At 42.4% G+C, this 22,751-nt stretch overlaps 1 protein-coding gene across 2 annotated transcripts in view; it reads left to right on the top strand.

Annotated features, from left to right (window-relative positions):
- The first annotated feature begins 363 nt into the window (after positions 1–363).
- Positions 364–22,751, top strand: part of PPP2R2B (protein phosphatase 2 regulatory subunit Bbeta) — a 467,657-nt gene continuing 445,269 nt past the window's right edge. Inside the window, exon 1 of one of the 2 annotated variants that reach the window (XM_055141210.1) lies at positions 364–665. In XM_055141210.1, coding sequence (XP_054997185.1) covers positions 592–665 — 74 coding nt within the window. In that variant the 5' untranslated portion in view covers positions 364–591. The remainder of the gene's footprint in view (positions 666–22,751) is intronic. The other variant, XM_055141211.1, reaches the window with a different exon arrangement.

Raw genomic sequence — 22,751 nt, 5'->3', positions numbered from 1 at the left:
AACCAAATCTAGATGAAGCCAGGACAGAGACCCATTTCATTGCACTGTACTTTAATATTCCTGAGACCCATGGCATTGCGGGTGGCTCCTTTTAACAGCCATCTCTCTCCAGGGCGGAACACTATGCTGTCTTTGTTTCATCTGATCTTTCAGCTAAATAAGAGATGGTCACTTATCCTCACTGCTGCTCTATCCCACTGGATTTCTATTGCTAAAGGAGAAACTGACCACACGGGAAAAGGTAGAGGTTTCAGGCAGGGCATTCAGCGTGTGTTTACAGGCAGGACTGACTTACTCAGCAAATCCTGCTCGAAGGAGCTGCAGCCAATGAAGAGGCTATATCCCGGCTGGCTCGGGGCTTCTGAGTTTGAGCTGCATGCAGAAATGTAAGGCAGTGCTTCCTGGCGCTGATGGCAAAATGGGACCCATCTCCAGTTATTTCTCAGGCTCCCCAGCTTTGCAGATCTGGGAGAGAACCTACATAAACATATTGGTGATGTAGCTAGCTTTGAAGGCCGAGAGAATCCTTATGGATTCAGGAGACTGGTTTTTATTTTAGATTTTTATGTTGTATTTTTTCTGGAAGATGAAATGCTTCTCTCGTTACCTGCCTTACATCTTCAGACCTCCGAATACCATCCTCTCTTCCAGCTGCCACACGGAAGGTACAGACCAGAGAGGGAGAGTGTCTGGGTGGGTGGGAAGAAGTGGGCTGTTAGATGTCTCCCCACAGTCTCTGCTTTCTGTAGCTACTTGATGACTGTCATTCCTGGCAAAAGCTTATATCTGAGAGTCTTAGATCTGCTGTGGAAATCTGTCTGTCTTGTAGAGGGAAGGGCAGGATTTTTTTCTGAAAAGCAGGATTATATTGCAAAGGGGATCTTAAAGCTGCTATATGGCTGCTTAGGGAGGAAAAATCCGAAATATTTTGCCTGTGTCACTTGTTTTACTTCACATGCAAACAAGTCATTGGAACTAATGTTGGGGGGGTGGGGGGGACAATGTTCCATAGGTGCTGCCCATACATTTATCCAAGCTGTTTTGTCGCTGTCTGTTTATTAACTTGGTGCCTGCCCAAGAACACAATTAGCAAAATAGAATTTGCTTACTTCCTGACTGGGGAGAGTCAGTTGCTGCTTTGGACTGCTCCAAGTCTGTGTACTTGGGTTGCAGAGCAAGAGGAGTCAGTTGACTTAAGCACTTGCTGAATATGTGGTTAGCGGGGATTCCTAAGTTAATGCTGTAAAGTCAGGGTGTGTTGAGCCTTGTATAAACAGACTCCACTTCCTGGTCTTTTGAGTTCCCTCCTCTGCCACTATCTAACTAGCAGGATGTATGTGTGTGTGTGTGTGTGTGTGTGTGAGTGTGAGTGTGTGTGTGTGTGTGCCTGTGTGTGTCTGCCTGTGTGTATGTGTGTTGTATGCGTGTGCACACAGTGTAAACATTTTAGCCATGCACCTTTCAAGCACTGCAGAGGTTTAGTCACTTGCTGGCTGTGCATTTACTTACTATGTGTGATTGGCTTCTTTCTTTTGATCTCTGTAAAAGAGAAATTTCAAGAAAAGCAATTGGCTGACTGATTTTCCACCTTGTCCTGAAAGCAGCCCTTGATTGAAGAGAGCTCAGGAGGGTGAGTTGCTGTGTCCCACCGTGGGTCCAGCCACACTCTTCTGGAATGGAGCAGGTGAGAAGCCTGGTCTAGAAAACCACCACTTTCTCAAACTCGGAGCCGGCAGTTGGGGCAGTACATAGAAAATAAGAGCAGCATTATTATACATGCCATCAGATAAGTTTAAGGTGACTTCATCCATACCTTCTGGAAAAGTGATAAGTTTGGAATCACCCTTCACTGAGAATAAGAAATGGTATTTTTCATTGGAATTGATATTTTCTTAATTTTTTTCTCAGTTGGATAATTGCTCTAAAAATGTTATGGGTTGGTAAATAGGATGGTTCAATGATAATATCTCATCTCTTATGTAGAAACTTAGTATATATATTAACATATACTTAAGTCTGTATATGCACACACATATATATGTACATATATACATATATATATATATATATATATATCAGAGGACTGAGGATGTCATAAGTAGACAGTTCTAGAGGACTTCCCAAATACAAAAGACTGAGGCCACCTAAAAAGCTCTTAGATGCTTCTTCTATTCCTGCTGAGTCCCCCATTTTCTCCCTCAAGCTTAGAGTTTAAGATGACAAACACTTGGACTATTCAATTGCTGTTTTGTTTATTAATAAAAAACACCTTGTATAGACAAAACGTCATGTAGCAAGACATCCTTCTTGAACTACTTTTTAAATCAAACTTAGTACTTCCCCCCAAGTGGAAATTTCAGTTTGTTCATGTCAAAACAGTCTCTCACTAGTTGACTCACAACAGACTTTGGTGTTCAGATGGGAAGAATATCTTTTAGTTCATTGTAAGTCAGACAAAGGCAAGGAGCTAGAATATTGACTTCTGTCAAACCTTAACATCAAGGAAGAATCACAGAGGCATTTAGGTACTAAGCACATATGGTCTTGCTGAATTGCCCTATGTCCAGTTTTATCTATTAAATGGACAAAGACTCATTCCATTATTTGAAGGATGTTAAGAATTCATGTAATAATTAAAGTTATTCATAGAGGTTGGTACGTGATAAGTAAGGTCTGCTTTTGAATTACAGACCCCCATGAAATCCAAGTTTGCTGTATTTACCACAAAGATAAGAAAAGGAGTAGTTTTCATCATGTGTCATCAGTAGTAACTAGTTACGCTTACACTTTGTGAAAGAAGGTTCATATATAAAAAATTAATCTGAGTTTATGTTTTCTTCTTATACTGTTAGTTATTGCATGATGGATGTGAGCTTTATGCTTTAATTTCAAAAATGAGAATAAACAACTTGTATATCCCTATAAAAAATGAAAATGACACAAAGGCTCCCTTTAAGAAATTCTAGAATATTTTAAACAATGCCTGGGCTGCATAGGGAATGGGAGAATTCTGTTTATAAGACTTGTGTCATTTTCACAGATTTGTCTCAACATTGTTTTCACAACACAGGAAGATCACAGACTCTACCACATGCCAACTGGTTGACCCACCATTATTTCACTTCTCTAAGTTTCAGTAAACTGAAACTTTCGTTCAGTAAACTGAAACTCAGAGAAGTGAAATATGACAATGATTATCTATAGGATTTTTGACAAGAAATGCATTCAGAATGTCATCTATAAGGTAATTTTCACCATTACCACCATCATCACCAATATTTCATTTGTATTATCACTTGTCACTTGTCATTACTTGTCATCCCGTTGATTTTTTATTTGCTCGAGCGGGTGCCAGTAACATCTCCATTTATCCCTGTCACGTGCTAGTGAAGCCCAGTGGTATCTACTCGCTCCAGGAACATGAAGAGCCTCAAACCATTCGTTCAGGGTTTTGACAAAGAAGTCTGACCATCTCGTAGGTGGGCGGCCATGAGGTCTTTTGACATCCTGTGGAATCCAGTTGGTAAAAGCTCTAGTCCAGCGGTCATCTCTAAATTGCGTTACGTGTCTGGCCCATCTGATTTTTGTTGCCGTGGCAAATGAGATAGCGTCCCTGATTCTTGATTGTTGATGGAGGTCGGAACTCCAGATTCCTTCTCTCACTTGAGTGAAACATGATACTCCAAGCATAGCTCTTTTGATTCCTCTTTGGGATACCTGAATAGCGGTCTCATCCTGTTTGCATAGGGCCCAGGCCTCTGAGGCATATGTTAGTGCTGGAAGAATGGTGGAGTCAAAAAGATGTGCCCGGAGCCAGAGGTTCATTGTCCTCTTAACCACTTCTTCAATGCTCTTGAAGGCGTTCCACGCTGCTCTCTTCCTCCTGCACAGTTCTGATGCCAAGTCGTTCCTCATATTGAGTTCTCAACCCAGGTACACATAGCTGCTGCATTTGGTGATGTTCATTCCATTGAGAGAAAATGGAACGTCAGGGACTAGTTCGTTTTTCATGAACATTGTTTTGGTGAGATTCAGCTGCAGCCCGACCTTTCCACACTCATTTGTATTATACTTATTAAGTGCAGGGTATTATCTAAGCACATTACATGTGTAGCCACATATAATTTATAATTATGTGTAGTCACACATAATTTACCAATAAAGTTAATAATACATAGTCACTGACATTGGCTCATTTTCTCTTCCCTCTCTTAACTCCTAGCTTCCATGTCTGCTTCTTCATCCATTAGAGATTTTTTTCACATAACATTGAAATTTATGGGTTGGAGCGATAGCACAGCGAGTAGAGCGTTTGCCTTGCATGCGGCCAATCCGGGTTTGATTCCTCCGCCCCTCTCGCAGGGCCCAGCAAGCTACCGAAAGTATCCCACCTGCACGGCAGAGCCTGGCAAGCTACCTGTGGTGTATTCAACATGCCAAATCAGTAACAGCAAGTCTTACATGGATATGTTACTTGTGCCCACTCAAGCAAATCGATGAGCAATGGGATGACAGTGATACAGTGATACATTGAAATTTAGTAGTAGTAGTAGTAGTAGTAGTAGTAGTAGTAGTAGTAGTAGTAGTAGTAGTATTGATTTGGGGTTCATGTCTAGCAGTACTCAGGGATCACTCCTGCCAGTGACCATAAGCTCATATGGGGCCCAGGAATCTAACCCGGGTTGCCTGCATGCAAGACAAGCTCTCTACCTATTGCACTGTCGCTCCAGCCTTTAAAGTAACTTTTAAAAATTGCTCACGTTACCATCCAAACACAAATACACTGCCATTTAAGATTACAAAGGCCTCCCAGGGCCTGTTATGTGCTGCCCATTCTAATTCTTGACTAATTCACTTGTCTGAGCCCAAACTCATTCCTCTTCCTGGTCTTAGTCAAATGACTTTCTTTGGCTCATCAGTGTTCTCTCTTGCTGGAATCAACCTTTGAAATTTTTTTCCCCTAAACTCAAATGGAGACGCCATCCCTGACACTCAGCTGAACTGGGTGTCTTTACTTCAGGGCTCTGTCGTCATTAGGAATAAACTGACATAACTGCTTAGATAATGTCTGTCTTCCTGCTAGACCAAAATCTTCATGGCCTCACATGTAATTCCATTCGCTGACGTACCTTTCACACTGGAACAATAGCAAGTATGGGACAGACCCTTGACAAGTGTTGATTTAATAAATCTATGACAAATACCAAGACTGTGGCGTAGATAAAAGCACTAGGACGAAGCAAAGGTAAAAGCACTATAGAATGTGAAAGATTTTAAGTCATACTTAAAGGCACCCTGCTCTGCCCATTGTGACTTGGGAGCTTTCTGAAGCGATGCTTATGGAGATTTATTTCATTGCCATGTACTACTTTAACTTGAAAGAAGAAGCTACAACAGGAAGATAGGCAACTAAATAATTCTGATCCATGGAGGGACTTTTGAGAAGAAAATTGGACTGTCTTTGCCTTCTCTGTGGACCTCATTAAGAGACCTAGCGCCAACCCTGTCATAGAGAAGGATTCTTTCAGCAAAATAGTTTTAGGATTAGAGGGCAAAAAAATCCCAATCACAGCTCTTCCCCATTACAGACAGAACAGAGAGAAAGGAGGGACCCTCGGGGCTTGGAAAGAGAGTAAAGCAGAAATGTTGCCTGATATTTTCTGGTGAGCTGAGTTTGGCACCTGACCCTTGAGGGCCATTTTTCCCCCCTTCCTGGATTATCTAGCATTTGTATACAAACAGGCACTTATTTTCCTGAAGGAACAAAGATGGTGTGTGCACACATGCCAATTTCTTTCCCTAAATTGTGTGTGTCTGGCTTTTCTGCTGCAAACCTTTCTTCGTTCTTTGAAACTCAGGTTGGAGAGATAGTATAAGGATTAAGGCACTTGACTCACATGCAACCGACATTATATTTGTCCCTGTGCTTCACCAGGAATGATCCCTGAGCACAGTCAGCATAGCCGAGTGTAGCCCCAAACCAAATAAATTAATAGAAATAATAAAGTGTTTTTCGGAAGACTTCCTCGTGAAGTTCACTGTTGGAGTTACTATGAATCTCACAAACCATAGCAATAGTAGGAAAAGGACCAAGGAGGAGAGGCTGCACCAGCTCATGAGTCCTGTGGATCCCTGGCTGTGTGATGGGGACTGTGCAGATGGAATCGCTTTTTGTTTCTCGTAGGCAATACTTTTAGTCTCCTTATCATTGACAAGAAATACCCCAAGCTTGCCCAGGCGACAATTAGTAAAGTGACGGACCAATACTGTAGTGGAGACCACCGGAAACACAAATAAATGCTTTTTACCATCATATTGTTCATTTGCCTGTGGGTATCCCTGCCTTCAGATAGGACTGAAACAGTCTAGCGTGTGTCTGTCTCAGAATGGGCCAGAATAGTGTGGGCATAGGGGGCAGCCATATTTGCCCTCAGTGTTTGCATCCTAGTTAGCACAGAACTGAGCAGACACTTATGAAATTCCTTCTGGGGGCTGGAGCGATAGCACAGCGGGTAGGGCGTTTGCCTTGCATGCGGGCAACCCGGGTTCGATTCCCAGTGTCCCCTATGGTCCCCTGAGCCCGCCAGGGGTGGTTCCTGAGTGCAGAGCCAGGAGTGACCCCTGTGCATAGCCAGGTGTGACCCAAAAAGAAAAAAAAAAACGAAATTTCTTCTTATTTGTTTTCTTGGTTATTTGGTTTTGGGGGGCTCAGCAATGCTCAGGGTTTATTCCTGGCTCTTTTTTTTTTTTTAATTTTATTGAATCACCATGAGGAGGGTTACATAGTTCTCAGGATTATGTCGGTTATACAATTCTCAAACACCCTTCACTTCACCAGTGCCCATCTTCCATCACCAACCCCCCCAGTATACCTGCCGCCCCCTCCCACCTCCCCAGTCCCAACCCTTGCACATGATATGTTTCACTTCGTTTACGCCTTATTTCGATTACATTCCATGTTTCGATACACAACTCACTACCGTTGTTGGGGTTTCCCCCAAAAAAGAAAAGCAGTCCTATTGCCAAGGAGGCATTTGATAGTTCTCCATTGCTAAGAATATAGAGATATTAAGTCCCGCTGTTTGTTACATAGTTTTTCTTTTTCCCCCTTGCCCCGCGCCACCGAGTTCACGCCTGTTTTAGTAATCGCCACGCTGCCTGACAAGGGAAAAAAACCGAAAAGGATGGTTATTTCCCGTCATCAGCAGGCGTGGGGCTCTGGCTTAGTTGATAGACTTGTAGAGTATCTGCAAGCAGTCTCTGGAACCGACGGTCTTGCGCTGGTGTCGGCTCCGGCTCGAGATTCCACCAGCGTCCCGCTGTTCCTTGTACATAATTTTTCCCCTTATATCCCATTCCCACGCCACCAGGTCTGCTTGCTTAATGGACATCACACTGTAGTTGATGACACACCGCGTTTCTTCCCGAGAAAGAAGAAAATTTCTTCTCAACCGGCATGGGGATATAGCTTAGTTCAGTCTAGTGAGATGGCTACCACTTTGATTGCCTTCAATATTTCAGCAACAGACTTACTATTAGGATCTCCCACAAAAGTCCGCCCCATTAGAAAGGAACCATTACATATTGCTCATACTAAGATGACATTAAGTCGCGCGGCCGCTGCCGCGGCCGCGCGGTTTTGGGTTTCTGTATAAAGTCCAGGGAAAGTACAACCAGAAATAACATCACTACAAACTTTTACCCTTTTATGGTGCTCATAAGATGGAGAAACCTAGAGAGAGGCTCGGCGTCTCCCTTTTGCGCTCAGGAAAACCGCGGCCCCTGCGCTGTGCTCAGGAGGGAGGAGTTGAGAGAGAGACAGGTTAAAAGAATTGGGGGATGCCCGGGTCCCACTGCTTCAGCACGCCGTGGGGTCTCTGGTCCCATGCCGGAATTAGTTCAGTGGGCTGCTTGGGGTCCGAGGGCGCTCCCTCGGGCCCCTCCATCGTGCTCGCTCCACAGCTGGGTCCAAAAGATTCCTGGCTCTTTACTCAGGAATAATTCCTGGTGCAGCTTGGGAAATCATAGGTGGTGCCAGGGATTAAACCCAGGTTAGCTGTTTGGAAGGCAAGTGCCCTGCCTGCTGTACTGACTCTAGTTCCTCATAAACAGTTTTGTATATGAAGGATTGGATGGGATTGTAAAAGCACTTGCCCAATGTTAACAATGTGTCTTTAAGAAGAGAAAAAAATTTTGAAGAGTATTTTCCAATGGAAAGCCAAAAGCTAGAAGTTTATACACACACACACACACACACACACACACACACACGAAAAAATACACATCTCTCTAACTCATGTCACAAATAACAACATGAATAGGTAAAGCAATCAATGCTTATTATATGTTCACAATTCAGCTGTGTGTATATATGACTATAGGCATGAATGCATGTATTATCCTCACAATAATCTTATGAGGTAGGAACTGTTATTCTCATTTCATACATGAAAAAACAAGGCACAGAGAAGTTAAGCAATGTATCTTAAGTCACACAGCTCCTAGGTGCAGGACTAGGATTAGAAGCCACGGCGCCCGGTTCTACGGTGCTTGCTAAGAATGCATCACTACATTTTATGCTGTCATGGATTTTAATTTCTCATGGTTTTAGAATGATCTTCTCAGCCCTTTACATGAATTTAGCATCAACCCACTCTTCAGGCCCACGTCAAATGTGCCTCCACCCCCAGCTTGTGCCGACTGCTCTTTTTGTCTTCACATACACACCCTGCATTTAAAGTCTTTCCCAAATAAGAATCATGACTCTCAATCATAGAAATGTTATATCACCTTAAAGGGTCAGTATAAGGATTAAGGGACACACATCTCATTTTTAATGTTGCTTTATGCTTCAAATTTTTCCAGTTGTTTTATGCTTCAAATTCTACATTTTTATATATAGTAGCTATACTGTTCTTGTTCTCAGCCAGCCCTTCATTTGTGAGCTAGATTCCCACCCCAGACGCCTCCTCAGTCCCTCACTTTTACATGTGTCCTCCCTTATCATCAAGTAGTTTCTTTTTACAGGATTGTTGTGGCAACCCACAGCATGCTGTATATCATTGTTACTTCATAATTCTCTATCCCTCTTCAATGATCACCCAATTTTCTGCCCCTCTCTTAAGAAAACTGCCTTAAAAGAGTGGCCTTAAAAGTGGCCTTTAAAAAGTGCCGTAAAGGGGCTGGAACGATAGCACAGCGGGTAGGGCATTTGCCTTGCACGTGGCTGACCCGGGTTCGATTCTCAGCATCTCATATGGTCCCCCAGCACAGCCAGGAGTAATTCCTGAGTGCAGAGCTAGGAGTAACCCTGTGCAACACCAGGTGTGACCCAAAAGAGCAAAGCAAAAAAAAAAGTGCCGTAAAAGAAATAACCCCTAATTTCTTTAATTGTGGGTGGCTTAACAAATAACTAAATGGTTATGTAATTGATTGTAGCATCACAAAAATCTTTTCAACTTTAAGGTCCAGGCCTGAAACCAAAAGATTTGTCCTCCTTCTTCTCCTCCTTCCTTCTCTTTCTGAACTATTAATACTGAGGTCCTGGGCTCAGGCTTCCCCAAATGCAACCTGTTCCTAGATCATTCCTCAGTCCTATAGTCTTAAAGATCATCATTCAACTCATGGCTCACCTTACACCTCAAATGAAGACTTGTATATCCAACTAGCTACACTACATTGGATTCAGAGTAGAGTTTTCAAAACCAAACTCCTAATTTCCTCTTAAGATAAACAGTTTTCTTAGCACTATTTTCCAGTTCAGCAAATAACTCCATTTTCCTAGTTACTCAGGCCAAAACGCCTTGGAGTCATTCTTGATTTTCTTCTTTTTCTCTTATCCTTCCAAGTGTATAGTAAATCCTCTGGGCTTAACCTCCTAAAAATATCCAGAATCCAATCACATCTTATCACATCCATCACTCAAATGTTTCTTCATCAGAGAAGCCATTTCTGGTCTTCCTATCTAAAGTCACACACACACACACACACACACACACACACACACTCCCCCATTACTTTGGCCTTGCTTTATTTCGACTTCAAAGCTCTTATCTTTATGTGGCATGTTATGTATCAATTTATGTATTTGCTGCCTGCCTTTTCACATTACTGACTGTCAGTTACATGAAGGTATCAGCGGGAAATTTTGGTCTGGCTTTGTGACGTGAAAAGAATTACAGAGCAGAGCTAGTTCATGGAAGGCATGTTGATTTCTCCAAACCAAGGGGCACATTGGTGTTGGAACAGGAGTAACCAGCGCCTTCAGCAGAAGTGCAAGGCAGGCTTGTCAAAATGGCCCAGCAGAAGCAACAGCAGCTTTTATAGCAGATCTGGGTGGTGATGTGGGTCTATGGTTTGGTACTTCATCCTCCAGGGTAGGCTGGGGAATAACAGAAAGCAAAGGATTTAAAAAGGCTCTTTCGCAGCTTCCTGGCTTGTGTGTGAATGGGGTAGAGATGGAAAAGGAGAGAGACAACCAGTGTTCGGAAAAAGTGGTTCCTTGGGCTTTCTGCCCCACCATCCCCACCTGGCCAGTCTCAGGGAAGCCTGAGGCAGTTGAACGGTGCTTCCAAGGTAGAAAAGGGCTCCTGTACTAAAGAGACAATGTACTATGTGAACATCTATGACCTACTACAACAGCAATAGTACTAACAAAAGCAGAGGCCCTCCCTGTCTTGTGTTTCCTCTCTCAATTGCCTAGAACAGCCCCGAGCATGAAGTAAGCACATCGTAGGTCCACGTTGGCTGAGTAGTTATAAGGAGGAACATTTACAGAAAGTCTCGGTGTTAATAGAAACGTCTGAACTCTGAAACCCACTGCGCCATGATTGTGTGATTCAGTTACAAACATCATTGTATTTCCTTCTCCAATAACATATACAAGTATGTTCATGAAGGTGGGAAAAATGCTGGCAAAACACGTAATGTGATGCCTGTGAATATTCAACAGACAGGACTGTTGCTGGACCGAACTGTTACTATAGGAAGTGTCCCCACTATACTTACTGTAGCAACAGTCACACAGAGGCATTAATGGTGTCAATGTCCACTGAGGTAGTTTTAGTTTTAGTTGTTGGTTTTCTTTTTTTTTTGCCACCTACATAGCTAACATCAAGTGTAGGCTCATTTAGGCCAGACTCTGTGCTAAAAAATTTTACTGTTGTTGGCTCACATAGTCTTACAAAGTATCATAAGTATTATTAATTATACCCATTTTACTGATGAGGAAAGGTGGCAGAGAATGATACGGTAAATATTCTCAACCCACAAGGCTGCTGTGTGGTAAATCAGGATCTACACCCAGACGACCAGACTCTGGAGTCCTGGCTTTCCTCTGCCCTATAACTCTGCCTACATTTCTGGCATTGTCCTCCACTTATGGCAGCTTAAATCACTGTATCACTGTCAGCCTGTTGCTCACCGATTTGCTCGAGCGGGCACCAGTAACAACTCCATTGTGAGACTTGTTGTTACTGTTTTTGGTATATCGAATACGCCATGGGTAGCTTGCTGGGCTCTCCGGGAGGGGCGGAGGAATCAAACTCAGGTCAGCCACGTGCAAGGCAAACGCCCTACCTGCTGGGCTATCACTCCAGCCCGACAGCTTAAAAAGATGAAAAATGTCTATGATATGAAGTGAAGCCAGAGTACGGCTTATGACAACTTAAAAGATGTCAAAGAGGAGCCAAAGAGATGGTACAGCATGTACAGTGCTTGTCTCACACATGGCTGACCTGGAGTCAATCCCCAGCACACCGGGTGGCCCAGCAGGTCTGATCCCTGAATACAGAGTCAAGATTTAGCCCTGAGGATCACCAGGGGTGACCCAAAACAACAACAACAACAAAAAAAAGCAAAGTCTCATCCTATTTTAAGAAACTACAATGTGGTACAGGAGAGAGAAGCTTAGGGCTACAACTCTAAGAGTTTTAGCCTGAATTATGCATGAGAATCACGTGTGCAAAGGCACTGGAAGGGTCCATTGAATCTGACTCCTTACCCAGCTGTTACACTCTCCAGGCAGTTCTTATGAACCCGAATCTCTAAGAAACAGTGTCCTGACTTCAGGGGCAGGATAGTCAAAGCTAGAGAGAAGAACCCTGGGAGAGACTGATCGATTGAACGGTGCTGGATTCCTTTGAAATGCAGGCTTGCTGGGGTTGCTTTTGGTAGAGACCTCTGATGTTTGTCAGACAAATAGCTCTCCGGGGAGGATTCAAGGTCATTGTCATCTACATACGCATTCAATGGACCTTTTCTGAGCTTTTGTCTGCTTTGTGGTAGCCATGAATTGGCTGTGAGGTTTAATATTCATACAAGGATTTTGGTGCTACTCGGTACAAATTGAGAGCTCAGTAAGAGTTGGTTGCCATTATGGTATGATTAAATTATGGAAGACCCCAGATATCAACCAGTGCTCTTTTCACTTTGAAACAGTATGGTGACAGAAAATGTTTTAGGCCAGCAATCCCGAAGTGTCTAGATTTTGTGCCATTCTGATACAGATGTCCCTAGGAAATGAGCTAATCCTGCTGGGTCTCAGAGCCAGAACTATACAATACAACCTGGTGGTGTTGGGTGGGAATAAGTGGTAGATTCTTGGCATTTCTCTCTTTCTTGGGTGTCCTAATGGGAAACTTGGAGTGGTAATCCAAATTCTGAAATTTATAGTAAAATACTGAGGAATTTAGAAACTGATAATAGAAAGGGCATGAAACAATTTTTAATAAGAGCCACTGGGTGCTAGGAACTCTCCATGGGTTATTGGGACATGGAAATATTCTGTATGCTGGTGTCTACACTTCCCTATTGATACTGATTGAGCACTGTCACTGTCACTGTCATCCCATTGCTCATCGATTTGTTCAAGCGGGCACCAGTAATGTCTCTCATTGAGAGACTTATTGTTACTGTTTTTGGCATATCCAATACGCACTGGTAGCTTGCCAGGCTCTGCCGCTCGGGCTCGATACTCTCAGTAGCTTGCCGGGCTCTCTGAGAGGGGCGGAGGAATTGAACTCGGGTCGGCCGTGTGAAAGGCGAACACCCAACCGCTATGCTATTGCTCCAGCCCGATTGAGCACTGTTGCTTTATTTGAGGTTCATCTTTAATTTTACTTAGAATTAGATAAGCCATAGTTCCAAATATTAGTTAAAATTACTTATTCTCTGAATGACTGTTTTCCCAGCTGTAAAATAGAATTCATAATGCTTCCTTTCACACTTATCCTAAGATTCAAAGACATGGGGTAAAATGTATCTATGGTCATTTAATAGATGATAGAAGCATTTACTATGACACTCTCTTTGTCTAGGGGTCTTATCAGTGGTGATGCCAAGCTGTTTTGATTGCAAATCTTAGACCCCTTCTTCTCTTCCCACCAGGTTCCTGTCTCAGAAAGTTTCATTTTCATCTTTGCTTCTTTCAACTTTTCCTAGTGCTTGGTTTTGATATATACTGGTCAGTGCTGTTCCGATTTGTGTTTCTGAATTCATTATTTGCCTTTGGTTCTTGTACCCCAAGGCAATTCCTTTATTTTGACTCAATTTTATAAATCTAATAGAAAAATCACTGGCAGTGAAATCATGACCATGGTTAGAGAGACTGGCCCATTAGTTTTCTGAGTTATCACTTTCTCACTGGCAGATTGAGCAGGGAGAAAAGATGGGCGGAAATGGTCAAGGCCTTTATCTTCACAAGTGTCTGCAAAACTGGTAGGAGAAATGAAAGAAAGCGAAGAAAGGCATGGTTTCAAATTTACTCACAGAAGCCCTTCTGAATCCTATTGTGATGTAGGGAGACAGGGTACTGAAGCCTGGATATTTTAGGAGAAAATTCATTAGATGGTGAACCCCATTGCAAGTGAAGCTATGTTTTTATTCATTGAGTTAAAAAATGCAAACATATTAAGAACATTTCTATTGTATGTAATTAGGCAGATTTTTCTGGTGCTAAAAAGTAGATATGGTTTTGTCCCTATAGGAGACAAAGAAGTTACTCTTCTATGAATATAAATTGTGGTAAATACTGTAGTGGAGAGAACATGATTTAACAGGGTGTTCACTGTAAGGCAATGGAGGATCAGGAGGTTTTCCCTGAAGATACATTACTGCAGCTGATATCTGAAAGATAAGTAGAACTGATCGAGGCAGAATGAGAAAGATGATTTCCAGGGAATGGGAATATGTTTGTGGAGTCTTGGCATGAGAGACCTCCACCATCGGTGTGATTAGTCTAGAAACTCAGAGAATGAGCTCTGGAGCCATGTGATAGTACCTGCCACTACCATAGGAATTTAGACTTGGGTTTTAAACCAAAGAGTTATTTGAACTTATGCAAATGTACAAATATGGTGGTAGGTGGGAGCTGACCGTAACTGCAGCATGAGAAGTTTTGTCTGAGAGTTGGGAGGAGACTGGGTTAGAGGAACTAAAATTGGATGCACATATTTTAAGGAGCTGAACACTCAAAATCTAGAGAGCCAGGTGCTAAAAACAGTCCTTATTGTATTCCAGTCATCTTGCATATGGCTCCATGTATGTCCCAAATTTCTCCGTGTATATTTGTATCTGAATAGAACATTCTTAAAAGCACCCAAACCTCTCCATTGTCTTCACATCCAGACAAAGAAGTTTCTTTTCATTGAGCAATGGCAGGAACATATTCTGCTGTTTTGGAGAGGCAGTAAACATCTCTGGCATTGGAAAAATAGAGGCAGTTAGCTCTGCCAAGCACAGCACTTGCAAAGGATGATATTTAGAAGGAAGAGATGTTTTAGAACAAAACTACTAAGAATGTTTTAACATCATGTTTATTCAGCATGAGATAGCAGCTGCATCAAAGCCTCTAGATAGGATGGTACATATGTTCAGCTGTTAATATTTATATATATTATTTCATTTTGGGCCATACCAAGTGATGCTCAGGGTTACTCCTTGCTCTGTACTCAGGGATCACCCCTAGCAGTATCACTCCTAGAGGGACCATATGTGGTGGTGGAGATTTTGAACCCAGGTCCATCATGTACAAATAAGTGCTCTGCTCAAAGTATTGTCACTTTGACCCTCAATACTCATATTTAAACAGCTAAGTGTCCAGTCAGAGTTAACCTAAAGTCAGGTTTATGAGAGAAGATTGGGAAGTTATATTCTGCCTTAATGACTAACCTGTGTCTTTAAGGTCCTGTAAACCAGATAACAGGACATCTAATCTTGTGGTCAGGAGTATGAAATGTAAAATTTAAATTCAAATGTAAAATTCAAGAACCAAACAAGTAGCACTAACCAGAAATACATGATGACTTCAGGAAAGTGTGAGTTCAAGCCCTGACTACAGCAACACAATTGGATTTCCAAAAAACAAAAACAAAAACAAGGAGCAAACAAAAATTTCTGCACAAAGAAACCAAAGCTGACTGAAGCCATTTAGCCATTTCATCACCTAGTTGCATTTTCCTGGAAAAAAACCCATAATTTCTGTTTGGAAGATAACCTCTGGAACCACCAACCCAGTCCCTCCCCTCTGGCAACAAGTACATGAATATCCCAGACTTTATTCTTTTTTAAAAAAATATTCATTTATTTATTTAATAATGTAGGAGTACTGCTACATTATTTGTTCTCTGTGAAGAACAAATAGCAGTATTCCTACTTTATTAAATAAATAAATAAAAATAATTTTTAAAAAAGAATAAAGTGTGGATATTCCCGTGGTTCCAGAGGTTATCTTCCAAACAGAAATTCTGGGGTTTTTTTCCAGGAAAATGCAACTAGGTGATGAAAAGGCTTCAGTCAGCTTTAGTTTCTTTGTGCAGAAATTTTTGTTTGCTCCTTGTTTTTCTTTTTAAACTGTTGCCGTAGGCTGGAGCGATAGCACAGCGGGTAGGGTGTTTGCCTTGCATGCGGCTGACCTGGGTTCGATTCCTCCGTCCCTCTCAAAGAGCCCAGAAAGCTACCAAGAGTATCCCGTCTGCCCGGCAGAGCCTGACAAGCTACTATGGCATATGTGATATGCTGAAAACAGCAACAACAAGCCTCTCAACAGAGACATTACTGGTGCCCACTCGAGCAAATTGATGGGAAACTGGACGACAGTGCTACAGTGCTATTGCTATTTGTCCAGCTATTGATTAAGCTGATTGTCATGAACTCCACCCAGAATTTATTCTTGATGTGCCTGTTAGCTCTAGTTTCCCCCATCCATTTTATTTATTTTTTAATAACTTTTAAAATAGAATCACCATGAGATACAGTTACAAAGCTTTCATGTTTGAGTTCCAACCATACAATGATCAAACACTCATCCCTCCATCAATGCATATTTTCCATCACCAGTGTCGGCAGTATTGTCCCCCTATCTCATCCCCCACCCCACCTCTGTGGCAATTTCCCCCTTACTTTTTCTCTACTTTTGGACATTATGGTTTGCAATACAGACACTAAGGGGTTATCCTGTTTGGTCCTTTATCTACTTTTGTGGCTGTTAACACTTAATGGACCTGTTAAACAATGGCTCATGTGTCTGGGGCCAGGGAAACAGAGTGAGGGAGCAGAAATTATAATCAATAAATGGCCAGATTATCCCCATATCTGGAAAGTTTGGGCAGACTTACAGCCTGGACATGCCACAGCATGTCTTTGTCTTTGGAACTGATTTAGATGGACAGAGAAGTCCAAGGTGTCAATCCAGTTGGCTTCATTGTGGTAAATTACCACAGTTGCCTATGCCTACATCTTCAAATTGAGCTAAAAGCCATTTCTTAAAGCACCAGTGAATCAGAAGCATTTTCCTCATGATTGTTCATATGTGTAAAGATAATTTACAGGTAACAAGCTCCTTCCACTGCTCTTAGCTTCACAAGGCTCAGCAGAGCAGTGAAAAGCAGCATGCACGTTCTGGCCTATCTTCTTTTGTTTAAAATTGTGCTTTGGGGTCATTCCTTACTGTGCTCAGGGCTTACTCTTGGCTCTGTACTCAGGGATTTATGCAGTGTCCAGGATTGTCCTAGTCAGGCACAGGCAAGGCAGTTGTTTATGCCCTTGTATACTCTCTCTAGCCCTCTGTTTTTAATGTGAATTCATTTAATTTTAATAAAAATTTTGCAAAGAGGACATTTCCATCATCTCCATTTTTCAGATGTGGACAGTGTGAGTCAGAAAAGTAAGTTACTTGCTCTAAGTCGCCTATTCAGCTAGTGAACTGCAGGGGTAGGAGAGGTGAACTTCAGAGCTTTCTTCTCCCATTTCTGACCCAGAAGGGAAAGCGTGGGCTTTGACCCAGCATTGAATACAAGTATCGGCAGATCCCCAGGATACTGCACTGACATTTTATTACAAACTTCACCCCCAGTGTAAGTAGCTATGACTGTGGACTGAATGAGACCGGGTACACAATGCAGTATGGGGTGCTTTGACTTGCTGGACACTCGTTAGAGATGAGTAAGTGAAGAAATGAAAGCCCTTCCAGGCCTGCCTTCCCTAGTCAAGCTCTCTTGTTCTTCCCCCCAGTTCTCCTGGAAAATACCTACTTTGTATTGCCCTCAGGAGGGCAGGCCTAACAAGACAGAGACTAAAATGAAAATAAAGGTTTACTCTTTCATCCCTGTCATGGCAGCTCCCCCCACCCTCAACCCAAGCAGCATATTTTTCAACTGGGAAACATGGTCCCCTGAGGGATTCCAGAAAATTCCAAGGAGATGATGAAAAAGAGATGATGAAAATCACATAAATGTTGGGCCGGCGGTGGGGGTGGGGGGAGGGCGGAGCACGTTGAGAGGATGCATGAGACAGACTAGGGGCCAACAGATAGGAAACAGGAAGGAAACAAGACCCAAAGAGAGCCACAGTTGGGAAAAGAGTGATAAACAACACTAGAGTATTTGGCAGCCTAGACAGAGAGTCAACAAACTACGAGATAGTGGCCATTTGATTTATGTGATGATGTTCCTACTCAAAACTTCTAATGAATCTTCATTTCACCTAGCAATGTCTTCTTATTTTGGCTTTTTTTTATCACACCTGGCAATCCTCAGGGGTTACTCCTGGTTCTGCACTCAGAAATTAGTCTTGGCAGTGCTCAGAGAACCATATGGGATGCTGGGGGTAGAACCTAGGTCAGCTACATGCAAGGCAAATGCCCTACTCACTGTACTATTGCTCTGACCCTCACCTAGTAAAATCTTAAGTTCTTCCCTAGTTCCCAAGGCCTAGCAATCCACATCTCTGTCACTTCCAATGACTTTTCCATTCCTCCCTGGTCTCTTCGTGCTCCTTATATACTCCCCCCTACCGCTCTGCATGACAATAAAGGCTTTTGTATGGCTTCCTTCCTTCTTCCCCATCCAGATCAAGAGATAGTAGCTATTGGCATAGCACTAAGGATGATGCTAATTGAGGAATAGAGGTGAGGGGTACTGTTTGCCAGTACCCTGCTTTTTGAGTCTCTGTTGGAGATGGCCTGGATACAAACCTACTAAGGGGGTCTGAGCAGTGAAACTTAGAAGCAAAGGTGCAATATTCACCCCCTCCCTGTCTTGTTAATGGAACAGTTTTCCACCTCAGCCTGTGATGTGGAATACACCCCCTTGGTCTTGGCAACCAAGCGGTCACAACTGGGAGTCAGATTAGCTCTGGTCAGAGCTGCATCCCCCCACCCTGCAGAGAGATGAGGTGAGCTCTAAGCTGAGACTGGGACCAAGCCCCCGCTGGGGTTTCACTGTGGAGCTGTTGCTCTGTATTCCTTCAAAGCTAATTTGATTCCTTCTAAGTCCTGTGACCAGGATGATCTGCTGACTGTAGAGACTGCAGAAGAGGAAGAAGAAATCCCTCTGGGATCTGCCCTTGGGTCTGCTTTGACTCTTCTTGTCTGGGTACTGAGAGGCCTTCAGCAGAAAATAAGCTTCAAGTTATTTCTCAAGGCTGCCTCTGTCTTTGTAATGGCACCATTATGTCTTGGAAATTGTCCCTATTTACACACAGAATCAGCTGAAAAGATTATTATCTGGTATTAAGAACATCAAGAATGTTCTCTTGAGTGCTGTCTTCTCCACATTGGTAACTTAATAAGGTAATTCAGGACCAGGGCACGCAATACATGTTGCATATTTGCTAGCGATGCGCTTCTAAAAGGCCACTGAGAGATGGAATAAGCACAGCTGCCTATAGCCCAGGGCTTGTGGGTCAGAGAGGTAGAGATTGCTCGAATTGGATTGTCTGCCATTTCCCCTACCTCAGTCTTAAACAGGCCACTTGGTCAACTTGAATTTTTCCGTGGTACAGGCTAAGCTTAAAGCCATGCAAGCAACCTCCATGTTCACTTCATTGGCACTCATTTCCCGTCTTCTGTTGGGAAATGGTGTCCTGGGCTCCAATTCAGATCATTTCAAATGGAGATGATAAATGGAAGTGATACTTCAAGTAAAGCAGTGGCCAGGGCTTTAGCTGCAATTCTCTATTGATCATCATTTATGCTCTATGGCATCATACAAAATGATTTATTTGATATAGCACTATCAGGTCAAGTACAGACTGTGGTGAATTGATTAAAGTTTGAGGCTTGCTGAAATAGCCAACCTTTATTTAAAGAACCACTTCCCAACCAAGACCCAGTTTTACCACAAGAAGAAATGCATCTTTCATTCTATAAATATTAGCTTCTGAAAAGTAGGGCTCTTGAAACATGTAACTTAACAGGATAAACAAATAGAATACTGTGGATGCCGTGCCTGAGACTCAGCAGAGACTCAATTATCATTTCTTCCTACAGTGTATTTAGTTCAATTCTATACCCTGAGTATACAGGGGTACAAAAGACAGATGCATTTAGGCTTTTATGGACATTATAAGGATAAACCATTAGAAGCATGAGACCCAGAATAAAGTAGGAACCAAAAGAAGGCAGAATCTGAGCAGGGAGGTTCCAATAAAAATGTAACTGGTGCCTTTGACTCTATCAAATGTTAGAAATGCTCTCAAAAATTCATCTTCCAGCAAATAAGCTTCATACCTGGTCTCCTTGGAATTCATGGCACACTTGGGGTGTTATTGGCAAGTATTTCACAGTCCCCCAGTGCGGATCTGTCCTTTCCCATCTGCTACTCTGTTTCTCCATAGAGTGGTGGGCAGATGCTGCCAATAACAGGATCCTCTGCAGAAGTGAAGCCAGCTGGGAGCTGAGTCTGCAGACCTCTGGCACAGCATGAATTCTCCCAAGCGGTTTGAAAGCCTCCTGAGAGATCAGAAACTGGAGGTTTCTGGAAACAAAGCAGCCACTGTCAGGGTGGTGCTTGTGATCAGTAGGGCCAACAGACTACCCCAAGTAGACATCAAGCCCTGGGACTTTCAAAAAGTGATATCAACAGCGATAAAGAGAAGGGAATGACAAAGAGTGACTGGAGAGAGGGTAGACAAAGGACAGAAGCAACTGCATGAAGAGTCCAGGAGTACAGCAGGCAGAGATCAGTCCAGCCTCGGGTGTTTTTCAGAAAAGGAAGAGTAGTGGTGGAATGGCACATCTTCAATGCTAGACTTTGTATCTTTGCTTTTAAAAAGGTCTGCTCTAATTATGTAGGCCCTATAATTCACTATATATTTCAAACATTCAGTGCATATTAATAGTTTTTAAAGATGTTGATACACCAATAAAAGCACTCAACTTTCTAACAAGGGAATAATATAAAGACTTAGTCTTTGAGTCAGACTACCTGGGTTCAATACTGGATTTTCCATCCAACTAATTGAGTGACTTTAAGCCTCTTACTTATTCTTCCTGTGCTTTTGAAGAACAGAATCCCAACAATTTCCATCGTATGGAGCTCATATTGTTAAGTTGACAGAAGGAACATAAAGTGCTCCCAGTACATGGAACAATGCTAAAAGCAGGCTTGATATTGCAACCCTCCTTCATTTCTTTCAAAGTTCATTTCTTGATAGAGTGTGTCAAATTTTTGGAAAAGTGAAAAATTACTTACCCAAGTCTCTCTAATTTGGGTAACATCGTGATGTTTGAAAAGTTTTCAGGGTAAATTAATGATAACAAAAAGTCTCACAAATGCCTCATTAAGTTGCTTTGACAGCCCTGGACAGTGCTTCCCCCAAGGGGGATGGCTGGGTCTGTACTTGCAGTAGTGTGCCTCCATCACTCTTTTATTGTCTGTGCCTGATTTTTTATAGCATTCATCACCATCAGGCAGGTCACATGCTTGTTTACTTACTGCTTAAAACACAAGAAAATAAACTCCGAGACTTGTTTGTTTTCTTCAATATACCATTCCAATTCCCTCTAACATTGATCAAACATGAGAGCTTAATAAACATTTGTGTACTGAATTATATGCTGACTCACCCCTTAGAAGTGCCAGAAGTGGGTTGCTAATGGGCCAAAGTACCTTGGTTTAAAAAATAGTCTCTAAATTTAATATGATATGATTCTCTGCTTCTCAGTGACTGAGGAGAAAAATGATTCACGGGACAATCCAACGCAGTAAATATGAAAAGTTACATTCATTTATCCATCCAACAAATATCTAATAGGTCCTGACTCCCTGCCGGTATTAGATGCTAGTGTATAATAGTGAACAAACTGAATAAGTCTGTTAGCAGATAACACTGAACGAATTCCTGCTAGTGTATAGTACTGAACAAACATGGTCCCTGCCCTCAAAAGTTTAAAGTCTTTGAATTAATCATTCTAATTCTTACAGAAAACCATCCTCTCACCAGCTTCAGCATTATCAGCTTTTCGTGTAAATTTGAAGACTAGAACCTAGCGGATAAAATAAAACCCTCTGGCACCAAGCCCATGAGTGGGCAGTCAGGAGATGCTATTCCGGGCCTGACTCATCCCTCCACACACCACTCCTGGTGATCTGGTGTTCACAGACCTCTCATACAGATGGCTCACCAATACACGTCCCCACGGCAAAGAGCACTGCCTTGTTCACTCCCTACACAGGCTATTAAATGCATTTATTTGTCACCCAAAACCTAGCCCGAGAAAGTGGGAATCTGATTCCAGTGGAACTGGGAGCACAAGAAAGATAGGAATGAAAACTTGCTAGTCTCATTGCCCCTTTACAGCAGGCAAGGACAGCTCTCAATCCGCCAGCTGCTTGTTTGTAAGACAAAGAGTGTTGTGAAGAAGGAACTTAAAAAAGCTTTCTTTCAAGGACTAGGCAAAGGCAGCTGCCAAACACAGTGATTTCAGAGTGTCAGGTGGGAGAGGAGCTGAGTTTGTCAAGACTCTCACCCCGATTAAAGCCTGGTTCCTCGCCACTTCCCTTTTGGTCTGTCCTTGACCCATCCATGGACTTCACTTTCTCGTAGATCACGTTGCCGGGAGTCACTGAGTCCTGTCAGGTCTGATTTTAATGCATTGATATTTTCTAGGTGGGGTTCAGATCACACTGGCCCTTGTTTTGTGATTTTGCTCTTCACCGATACATGTCTATTTTTTTCTCAAAGAAACTGTAGGTTTTGGTATGTTGGCATGTTTCCACTCTCAGAGGGCCTGGGTTTACATCATGCTCCATGTGCTAATTCAGCATTGTAACTCAAGTTCTTTGATGGATGGTCTACTTGATCTATTAATTCAACTCAAAACACTGTCTTCCTTATAGGATTGATATGAACTTAAAAGAGGTAATGCACAGAAAATGGTTAGCAAAATTTCTAACATATTTAAATTGTTAAATAATTTTTGCTGATATTGTTTATAATATTCAGCCTCCATTACACTCAGTGCTGACTGGTCT

Source organism: Sorex araneus, chromosome 6 (assembly GCF_027595985.1).
Source record: "Sorex araneus isolate mSorAra2 chromosome 6, mSorAra2.pri, whole genome shotgun sequence".
NCBI classification, from domain to species: Eukaryota; Metazoa; Chordata; class Mammalia; order Eulipotyphla; family Soricidae; genus Sorex; species Sorex araneus.
The sequence above is the reverse complement of the archived record's forward strand: the minus strand, read 5'-3'. Positions and strand labels throughout refer to the sequence as shown.